Raw genomic sequence first — 11037 nt, 5'->3', positions numbered from 1 at the left:
TGGCGCTGTCGGCGACTGCGGCTGACGTGAAGGTGCTGCTGCAGCGAGCTACCAACATGCCCACAGCTAAACAGAAACTCCACTACGAGGTATTGATAGACTATACTAATATCATCATCATCATCCTTATCCTACTCATGTAGGGTCGGCACAACAGGTTTATGTCCTCCATATAATTCTATCATACGTCATCTCAGTCATCACTCCCTTCTTGATCATGTCACCTTTCACGCAATCCATCTCTTTCTAGGTCTACCTCTACCGGTGTACCTCCACACTCATAACTAACGTTCTCCTTGTAACATGCGATTCATAATCATTCATCAATTATAATGTGGAAAGATTTGTATTTTTGTATGTATTGAAATAAATTAAAAACTACTGGGCCCATTTCAAATTTCAACCATTAAAGAGCTAAGTAATTAAAGAGCGAAGTAAGTAACGTAGGGTATATTTTTTAATTTCACGCGGACGAAGTCGCGATCAACCGCTAGTATACTTTAAGACTATTGATATTTCCTTTATTGATTTGTATCCTTTTAATGTTAATAAACCAGAAACCTGTTTAACTGTACTAAATGGGGGTGGCCAGGCAGAAGGACGCCAGCTCCCTTAAAGTCGAAGAATTTAAAAAAAAATCATAAAAATATTTCAAATGGAATAACATAAAAGCTGTCTCCTGTTTTCCCTCCTAATTCTAGTCTAGATCAAAGAGACTCACATGTTAAATTACGAAATTGATTCAAGATTAAATATTCACTTTGGTCGTAATATTTGTTCCTAATGAGATTTTTCTCGTTCCAGGGTCTATTCTTCAAGGATACGAACACCCTGGCGTATTACAACGTGCCGCCCGGCGCCGTCATACAGCTGCAGGTCAAAGAACGAGGAGGTCGCAAGAAATAGCACTATAACTAGTGCTGCCATCTCTTATTAATATCGTAACAAAGGACAACTATACAAGTGCTGCCATCTATTTGTCTTGTAAAGAAACTATATGTCTTAATTGGTTATTTTTGAGGAATTTCGGTCTACGAATACTTTTGAAATCGTTTCCTTAACGTCGACAAAATTTGTATAATATTTGTGCTGCGGTGTCAGGCTTAAAGTAAAAGAAATCTCATACAGATTTTGTCAATGTTAGAATATATTCTTGCAACTGTCACGCTAATCGTGATAAGTTCAGGTTTCAAATTATAATTAAATATTTTCATATATTATGTAGTATGAATAAAAGATTGAATTAAAAATGGCTTTTAATTTGAATAATTTAAAATCCTCATTCCTTTATCCCAACCAAATACCACCAGCATGAAAAAATATTTTATTTTTAAGTGGAATATTTTTTTCCACTTTCGTAACCTGCCAAGTTTTTGATATAGCAAATACCGAACAAAATGTACCGAACTGGTTAGTTAAATTTGGTTAGAAACAAGGGATTTAAAAAAAAACTAATACACAACTTTTACGAAGTAACTTAAATGTAAGGAAAAGTCGGGATATTTGAAAAGAAAACAGCCAATTTTTAAAATATATTTATTATAATTGTGAGTCGATAATTATAAAAGTGTACAAAAATTTATAATACATATCTATTTTACGTCAAAATAGCGAATTTAGCACCAGCTCTAATTATTGAAAAATACATTGATATGTTAATTTCTTTATTTCAATAACATTTTTTACTGATGATTTTAAAATATAAAATAATTTTCTCATGGTCTATGCTTCTCATTCTAACTGTTCTTTACTATATTAACCGTTAATTGCATGATGTTTTATTTAATTACGAAATTAAAATTTCAATATGGGTTTTGAGTCACAGATTATGAAAAGTAATTTAAAAACTCTTGGTTTCATACACTTTTGTTCGTAGACTTTTGGCAACAATATGCATTTAAGGATTAACAAAGTATTTAACACAATTTTCTATTGAAATGAGACCAGTTTTGTTATCACAATTGTCACATAATTGAAATTTGTAAATCATAGCTGATATTAAGAAAAATTGTACATTTTAACAAAACGTCTTTTAGTCAATATTTCGCTTTAAAGAAAAAAAACTTAAAAACAGATTAACAAAAATAAAGAATGCGACAAAAAACAACAAAATCTTTTAACAAAATAAAAAAGTATAAAAAGTCTCTATAAAAAGGAATGTTTTAAGAGATCTGTGATTTTTAGATTTCACTGGAATATAAATTGAGAATTAAACATAAATGTTTAGGGAATTGTAAAAAAATAATTATTTATTACATTAGTTAAAAAAAAAACTTTAATCAGATCATCCCTGCGTTAAGTCAAACTTAACATTTTTAAGTAAAAAAATTGCACTTATAAAAACTTCCTTAAATTAAATGGAATGCAATTTTGCTATATATAAAATATTTTTTATGTTTTTATGTTGATTTTTTAAATTGTATATTTGGTTCTACAATTATTGAATAACAGGGGTGTTTAAGCTGAGGCCCGCAGTGTAAAAAGTGCTGATTTTTTATACTTTTAAAATTATTTTTTGTATAAACTAATTGCACTTAATTGTGTAACTTTTTTATGTGTTACTGGAAGACTATATTATACATCTGTTTCCACTGACGAAACATTTACAAAAACATGTTTTTAAGAGGAACGATAATGTTTTTTCACATGTAAATAGACAGGGTCTATACAATACACAACATTCGGATTATTATTTCAAAATGTTAAGTCTACGTGAGTTTTATAAGCGTTTATAGACGAATTCAGATGAAATATGAAATTTCACATGAGATAGTTAAATTTTACCTTTTTGTTTATATTGAAAATATTAAAAAATCTACTTTTAGTAGATTTAAAAAAAAAAACCATTGGATTTTTTTTTAATTTTGCGCAGTCGATAGTAAAATTTCTCATTTCTTGAATTAGACTACATTTCTATGATATGCTAGTTTATTGCAGTTTAGGTATATCTTGTATCATGCGGCGGTACCGGGCCAGCATGGGGGTGTATATCTTCTCGCTATCAGGGTAGGGGGTGGCCACGGGCGTTAATGTCGGTTCCGAGCCTAATAATATTTTCTTAAAGTTAAGTATATTCTTAATAGCATAACAAAATAGTAGTGTAATCTGATTTTCATTACCATTTTGCGAACTTGGGGATTTTATATAGAGTTTTTTTTAGAATAAGATAAGAAATGAGCAAAGCGGACGTCCCATAGACATCCTCATTTGGAAGAGGAAGGATAACTTTTCTGTCTTTAAAGAAAGAAAATTTTCCTCATCTATTGCGTCCCATCCCCACCAAATTCACATTCCCTTCCCATCCTTTTCTGATACAAAAAGGGAGTAAAGGGGAAGAGAACTAAAAGTAATCCTCCGGCATAAACATTTCTAGTTCACAGTATAACTTACCAGTTAAGTTAACTCCGGTAAGTTCGCTCCACACTTCCGCAGCGCGTATCGCGGCCCCGAGCAGCGCCGCGTTACCGTGCTCCTCCTGGACAATAAATACATTTAATTCTCTCTATATAAGATCTCATAAAAATCTGACCAATATTATAAATGCGAAAGTTTAGATGGATGGATGTTTGTTAAAGTTTGTAGTTTAAACAGGTGAACGGATTTCGATGAAATTTGGTATAGATGTAAAGGATAGTTTGGAAGAACACAAACTCTACTCACTTTTGCTTTTTTAATTCCACGCGGACGGATTCGCGGGCGAAAGCTAATATAGAATAAATCTATAATAATGTAATAAAACGTAATCACACAGTTTATTATATAGGATATCAGTAATCGGAGCATATTAAAAAAAAACATTTTTTTTATAAATAGCCTTACATTAGCGACACGTTATAGGCTATAATTCAATCTTAATATCAATCAATCAATATAAAATTTAGGGGTGAATAAATAGGGGAAAAAACCCAATGCAAGAAAGCGACAAAAACTACAAGTTAAGAACAGCAAAGGAGCTAACGACAGTAGTTAGACAATCGTTGCCATTAAAAAATGTTAATTTTGATTTTTTCAATCGAAATGAAAAAAATATTAAGTTTTACATAGATTAATGCGGATGAAGTTAAATGGGAAATGCTAGTGATTTAATAATTCAATAACTTACCTGTACATACACAGGCGTGTTGAAAACATCAGCGAAGATCTGCAGCAGCTCCTTGTTGACGGAGGCGCCGCCCGTCGCCACCACACGGGACGACGACTCTGACAATATACACCACAATCACAACAATTGTTATTAACAAACACCAAAAATATATTTACAAGCTTATTTTTCTGAGCATTCGTCAGCTCATGATACATTCCTGAGGAAATTGGAGCCTACCCTAAGTAAGCCCTAGGCATTAGTGAACGCTGGCCGAATGCGGGTTAAGTTAATACTTATCATTGAATTTCTTCGCAGATTTGCGTAAGTTGCAAATATTTTCCATAACCATAAGAATGTCAGATATGTAAATATGAAAATAAAAAAAAAATTGGTACATATCGAAGCCAGTAGATATAAATTACAAGTCAACGAAATATGTGAAGCTTTCCAGTCACGTGACATAATTTTTTAGTAATGTTTGTTACAATAATTATTAAACTAAGTCTGTTTCGCTGACCTAGTTGGAAGCCCATGTCCTCGGCGTGCGCGCGGCGCGCGAGCGCCTGCCCCTCCAGCAGCGCGCGCGCCTCGAACTGCGGCGGAGGGCGCTCCGCCCCCGCGCCCGCCCCCGACACCACCCAGCGCCCCGCCCCCGCGCGCGGCACTATCTCCGCCGTCTCGTAGTAGATACCTTCACGTACACATCACAACTTCAATCAGCTGCCATTTTATTTATTTATTCTTTTGCACAAAAGTTAAAAAACATATACTTAAAGACAACAGGCAAGGGCGGCCTTATTGCTTTAAGCAATTTCTTACAGGCAACTTAGTGGGACAGGAGTAGCTAGCAACAACATAAGGGTATTTTGAATATATTTTTTTTACAATATTCAAACAAAAATTTTCTTCCACTATCGTTAAACATTTTTTGTTCAAACTACACTCCTTAAAGCGGTATAGCAATATTATTACAATATAAACAATACATTAAAGACAGCGTTACACAATATTAAATGCCCAATAAACGATTTTAAATTAGAAATTTCATTTTTTTTATAACATAAGATGGCAAACGAGCAAGCGGCCACCTGAAATCACCAAAATGACGAGGCTACCGCTGCCCATAGACATCCGTACTTGCAGATGCGTTGCCTACCCTTACACGACTGAGGAGGAGACGCACATAAAGAGGATATTTCCCCTTCCAATACATCTCCTCCACTATCAAATCCACTTCCCCTTCCCAACCTCTCTTTATAAGAAAAGGGTGGTAAAGAGAAAAAGACTTAAATTAGGCCTCCGGCACCACACTCATCAGACGAAACACGGAATTGCTTCCATTTGACGCCTGTCTTCTGTGTGGTCGTGGTATTACTGGGGGTGTGCCGGCCCTGCACTGCTAACATGTTAAAGCGGGCACTACCACTGATATATATATAAAAACAATAAACATAAAGCACTTCAGGCCATCCCTTCTGAAGTAGTTTCTAGCATTAGTAAATTGTTAAAAAGTCATTGGTAGAACACTTACCCATGTAACCCATATTTCCTCTAACAGTGGCTCTGAGCAGTTCACTGAAGGCGTCCCAGCTGTCTCCAGCGAGGCGGTCGCGGTGGAGCTGGCGCGTCAAGGAGCCGTTGGCGAAGCAGAGTAGCGCCATGTAGGGTACCTCCGCAGTCGGCCCCACCAGCACGTGGCCGGCGGGCGGAGCACCCGCTGTGCTCAGACCCAGCAGCAAAGTATCGCTGGTTCCCAGGCTGAGCCCCACACACCCAGAACGGAGGCGAAGCCCTACAGAAGGCTTGTATAATACGTAAAGTGAAAATGTATTCCTTTTTAAGGAAACCGGATCATTGTGACATTTGACACAGTTAACGAAATTTAAATTTTTGTGAAATTCAAGTTAAAACTAAAAAAGATTGACTTAATCCTTAATTAGTCTTCAATTATGAATTACGGTCGAATTTTGACCAATAAGCGACTACTAGTTTATGGGCGTTGCAAAGGGGCGGGGCGGAGTATTAGGTGCCGCCCCTAAGACAATAAAAAATATAAAATAGATATAAAAACACTACATTTATGGTAGCTCTCCTAGATCTAACCTAGGTCATCGGCTGGCGATGCGTTAGTCAAATTAAATATATTATAATGTCTACAATTCATGTAAATTCACATATACTCGTAAATCACAAATTTAAAGGGGAAGATTCTGATAATAGAGATAAATATACTATTCTAAAACATATTAACTAAGTAATGTGATGTATCCTATCTTATCAAACAAGATTTGTCACTTCAACTTGTCAATTACATGATCATTTGACAAACAAGATATCTTCAGATAAGATTAAACAGAACATATGTGGTTTTTTTTAATATAATTTGATAAATGACCAAGAGGCCACTTGAATCCAGTCCAGACAGGCATAATTACAGATTTGCCCACCTTTAATGTACAGAGAATGGGACGCACAGAAATATTTTTTTCTCTACACATAGGTAGAGAATGCATAGTAGTAACTAGCAAATCTGCTTGTGAATTGTTAAAAAAAATATTAAAAATGTATTTTAATCACTTGTGTTGGCTTTGTCATGTCATTTTACTAGTAATAAAGAAGTATCTCACCAGCTAAGGCAGAACAATTATCTCCGGTGAATGCCACCACTTTGCAATCCGATTTGAAGCCATACCGCTGCACATAGTAGGGAGATATGTTCCCCAACGCTGACCACGTCGGTACGGGAGCTCCTAGTTTACTCTCCAATGTGTCATCACCACATGCCTGGATATAATAGAAATTATATTTATAATGAAACTAGCTATCGCCCGTGACTCCATCCGGAAATAAAAAATAACAATACTTAGTATCTTATGTACTGGAGGTACGTTCTAACAAATATCCATCCATCCCAAACATATGCTATTATAATATAACGTAAGATGTATAAAATTATATTTAACAGTGGTAGTGCCCGCTTTAACATGTTAGCAGTGCAGGGCCGGCACGCCCCCAGTAATACCACGACCACACAGAAGACAGGCGTCAAATGGAACCAGTGCCGTGTTTCGTCTGATGAGTGTGGTGCCGGATGCCTAATTTAAGTCCCTTTCTCTTTACCACCCTTTTCTTATGAGAAGATGGGAAGGGGAAGTGGATTTGACGATGGAGGAGATGCATAGGAAGAGGAAATAACCTCTTTATGTGCGTCTCCTCCTCCGTCGGATAAGGGTAGGCGACGCATCTGCAATTGCAGATGTCTATGGGCAGCGGTCGCTTCGCCATTTTGGCGGATTCAGGTGGCCGCTTGCTCATTTGCGATCTTATGTTATAAAAAAAAATATAGAAAACCCCAATAGAGATCTCGTTTTTAGACAAATTCTTTACTTGCTTAGTAAAATTAAAATTTAATACAATTATAATAAACCTCAAAAACAAGTATACTTATGGTTTCTATCTAAATCACAAAGAACTATAATTTCCTCACCTTCAAAGCTTTTTCACACCATTTCTTAGTATGAATATCTAGGAGATTCATTCCGGAACCATCAGAGAGGTCAATCGGTGCTATCTTCCCGAGGAATAGTGAGCATGCAAAGGATGAGATCAGGGATATTCTCTCCGTAGCGTGATAGGCTCTCTCTCTTGTGCGGTACATCTTACGGATCTGAGAGCCTGTGAAACGCTCATACGCTGTTGATCCCGTTATCTTAGCTAACTCCTGGAATATTCATAATCATGTATTAGAACACACTAGTTTTTAGTTTTTGCCTGTGACTCATTAGAGCGGAATTAAAAAAATGATTAAACAGCCTATGTGGTCTTTTTTATTCTACATCTGTGCCAAATTTAGTTGAGACCATCCATCCAACCTTTCATGTTTTTAATATTGACAAGATCAAGATATACACATCGAATTTACCTAAGCTTACATAAAGAAATATTAAAAAACCATTAAAAGCAATATAAAGCTCTCTCATGTTGGAGGCCAAGAGCCACTTTGGGTCACTGCGCCAACACAGTAAGTAAGTAAGTAAATAAATAAAAGCAATATTCTTTCACAACATTCAACATTTTTCATTTCACAATATATTTTTCTCACCTCCGGCCCTCCCACAGCCTCTTCAAGAGCTCTACAATCAGTGGTAGTACTAGAATCCATCCATACGGGAGAATCAACAACAAAAGCTGTTGCCAGCTGAGTGTGCAGGAATTCATCGGATGACAGACTACTCAGTTTAGATTCTGAACCTTTAGCCCACCATACTGACCCATGTTGCTAGAAAAAAAAATTATATACAATAAGTTTGAAGTTTAAAAAACAAAATTTAGAAACTATAAACTAGAGATTAAAATTTTATAGAAGTTGTAAATATATTTTAACAAATAGGCAAGAGTATTTTAAAACCAAATACAAAAACACACACATCCTTAAGCTTGAAATAATTGAGAAAACAACATATTTATGTAACCATTTATAAACAGTAGAAAGTAATATTAAATGTTAGTGGTAACAATTTAAAGAATTCAATACCTGTGCTGCACCAGAAAGAGCTTCAATGGAAGAGAAATCAACACCAGCCACTACCAGTCGATCCATCACCATATCCAGTGCTTTGACCCATAGTAATGTAGGTGCTGTCACCTCTCCCCTCTCTCCACGCACCACTCCACCAGAAGTCCTGATAAACACAATTGGAATTTATTGTAATTATATATGGGCAGAAAATATATTATATTTTTATACCTAGCTGGGCTATTAAAATGAAGTAGTTCATCGTTTATGGTAAATATGAAATGGAGTAAAATATAAAATGATAATTGTTATATTTTAATTAAGGAAAGAATTACCTGAACTCTGGCAAATCATTGTCAAATTCAACATCTGCTTCTTGCTGCACAACATAATCTTCACCGATCACCACTGCTTTTAACTGTAGATAATTAAAGTTTTAATAATTGTTTAAAAAATAATTAGCTCCTGTAGAGATCGAAAACAATACATTTCGCACGGTCTCTATACACCATTCACTTTGTAAGAGGCCTCCGTTATAATAAAAAATAAGATTTAAAAGTTTTGTGTTCTCCCAAATAATAAATACCTTACATTATGGTATACAATTTGAAAACATAAACTTTTAAAAGTTTTGGACAATAATATAAAAAGATGGCATTAGTCATCAAAGCCTTATTAAATTAACAGTGCAGATAATTAATAAAATAAACTGAGAAGAATTGTATTGGAAACTAAATTATTCGTTAAATTAAAATCACTTACCCTTTGCGTACTAAAATCAAAACCTAAAAAAGTTTTTTTTCGCGTTTCTTCGATCATTTTTATATTTTGACAGCCGAACTTAGACGTACAACAGTTCGTTTAGAAACGAAAGAAGCACACACTAAAGTTTCGTGTTGGTTTCGTGACCAAATGCCGTATTTCAGATGTTCATGGAAGAGCGATTTCACGATATCATTTTTATATTTTTATACATTCCACCAAAAGTTCTTAATCACTTTAATTGGTCGTATGTTATATTTCGATTAAGAAGCCAAGGTCACGGTTATCTTTATAGATAGCATATTACGTATATCGGTTGTTTTACTATTTACAATAAGATACATAACTATTCGCGGCACTTTGGAAATAAACATAGGAATTTTATCAGTCATAGAGTGGCACCCTTTACCTTTCAATTTCGATATCATCACCTAATACTCGCTTATTATAAATGGGGGCCTACTAACTCTTTCTGACTTTAATTTCATTTTAATCCAGCCTGATTAACCTCGTAACTTTAAACAAAAAGAATACTAGACTTGACCAGACTTCTAGGATGGCATCTATTAAATTACCATTGTTGATTATCATGATACCATGATATTCTAATAAATAAAAATTACTTCTAACTCGCAAATAATAAGAAACACCGATATCGTCGCTTATTCTGATGTAAGTATGTTTAATCTTATTATTTTTGTAATTAAAAAATTGTTAAACTGTTAGGTTATGAATCACCTGTATAAAATAACAAACAAATGTTTGATAAATAAGTTCCCTAAATTAGTAAATGAATTTCGTTTAAAGAATTAAATAAATTCTTAAACAAAAAAACAATACTACGATAATCTGTTATTCGTAAAATTGTATTAAAAATAGTGTTTACAAAAACATGATATGCTAGATAGACAATTCGTTCTAGATTGCCTACGCTACGTGCCCATATACAATTAATTTTACGAACGGAACTTTCGATTGTGTTAAAAAAGTGGAACAAGAAACAGCGACATCGATGAAACTGGAGTAACTTTCATTTTTCATTTTTACTATGTTTTGCAGACATGTTATTTATGTTTTATTTTGATTTTGAACAGTCAAACGTTACATTTAAATATATCGCGTTAAAGGCAGCATACAAAAGAAGTGCTATGTTATTGTACACTCATTTTTAGTCTCGTTATTTTAATTAATTAACCGTTATACAAATGGTTATTAATTTTCATCAAAAATAGAAATAATTGTCTAGTTACATGACATTTCTATTCCCCGATGTACGTAGAAAGTAGTACAATTAATTAATTAAAATAATGTAGTTATTTACGTACACGACACAAAGGGATAACAAATAGCCCACTAGGTCGGCCATTTTTAAGTTTTCGGGTTATTCAGTTCAGTGACCTTTACACTGTCGCTGTCATGTCATGCCCTGTTAAACATATTGACTATATTACACAGTTATGTATGGATAGTTCTCTCTAATTAAAAGAAATGACGTCACAATATATTAATTAATAATATTAGTGCCTACATAAGAATAGTGGCATTTTTATTTTAACCATCGTTTGTCGAAATAATATGGCAGGCGCCTTTTTACGCTATAAGCTGACGATTTTATTATCACACCATTGATGCTAAGATTTCCAAACTACCTCGTATTTGGAAATCTATTGTGATT

The 11037-nt window shown here is 34.5% G+C and overlaps 1 protein-coding gene and 1 long non-coding RNA gene across 2 annotated transcripts; one reads left to right on the top strand and one right to left on the bottom strand.

Moving 5' to 3' along the window:
• Positions 1-1250, top strand: LOC106102676. Its single transcript, XR_001225589.1, has 2 exons — positions 1-89; positions 805-1250. It is a non-coding gene; the product is annotated as an uncharacterized LOC106102676 (long non-coding RNA).
• Positions 1251-1555: 305 nt separating this feature from the next.
• Positions 1556-9601, bottom strand: LOC106102762 (xylulose kinase). Its single transcript, XM_013282334.1, has 11 exons — positions 9363-9601; positions 8936-9018; positions 8619-8766; positions 8187-8363; positions 7572-7805; positions 6712-6868; positions 5616-5876; positions 4602-4775; positions 4103-4200; positions 3391-3475; positions 1556-3044 (listed from the first exon to the last, which is right to left on the bottom strand). Exons 1-11 carry the CDS (start codon positions 9417-9419, stop codon positions 2929-2931), a joined length of 1590 nt encoding a protein of 529 aa, XP_013137788.1. The 5' UTR covers positions 9420-9601; the 3' UTR covers positions 1556-2928.
• Between the last annotated feature and the right edge of the window lie 1436 nt (positions 9602-11037).

The sequence above is a fragment of the Papilio polytes genome, unplaced genomic scaffold, assembly GCF_000836215.1.
Source record: "Papilio polytes unplaced genomic scaffold, Ppol_1.0 DF823912.1, whole genome shotgun sequence".
Taxonomy (NCBI): domain Eukaryota; kingdom Metazoa; phylum Arthropoda; class Insecta; order Lepidoptera; family Papilionidae; genus Papilio; species Papilio polytes.
This window is presented reverse-complemented; position numbering and strand designations above follow the sequence as displayed.

Excerpts from the sequence above, each read along its gene's own strand:
- LOC106102762 (XM_013282334.1), bottom strand. The coding sequence starts at position 9,419 with ATGATCGAAGAAACGCGAAAAAAAACTTTTTTAGGTTTTGATTTTAGT. Across the intron at positions 6,869-7,571 it reads GGTGTGAAAAAGCTTTGAAG|GCATGTGGTGATGACACATT; the intron begins GTGAGGAAATTA and ends TATTATATCCAG. Across the intron at positions 4,201-4,601 it reads GGACATGGGCTTCCAACTAG|AGTCGTCGTCCCGTGTGGTG; the intron begins GTCAGCGAAACA and ends GTATATTGTCAG.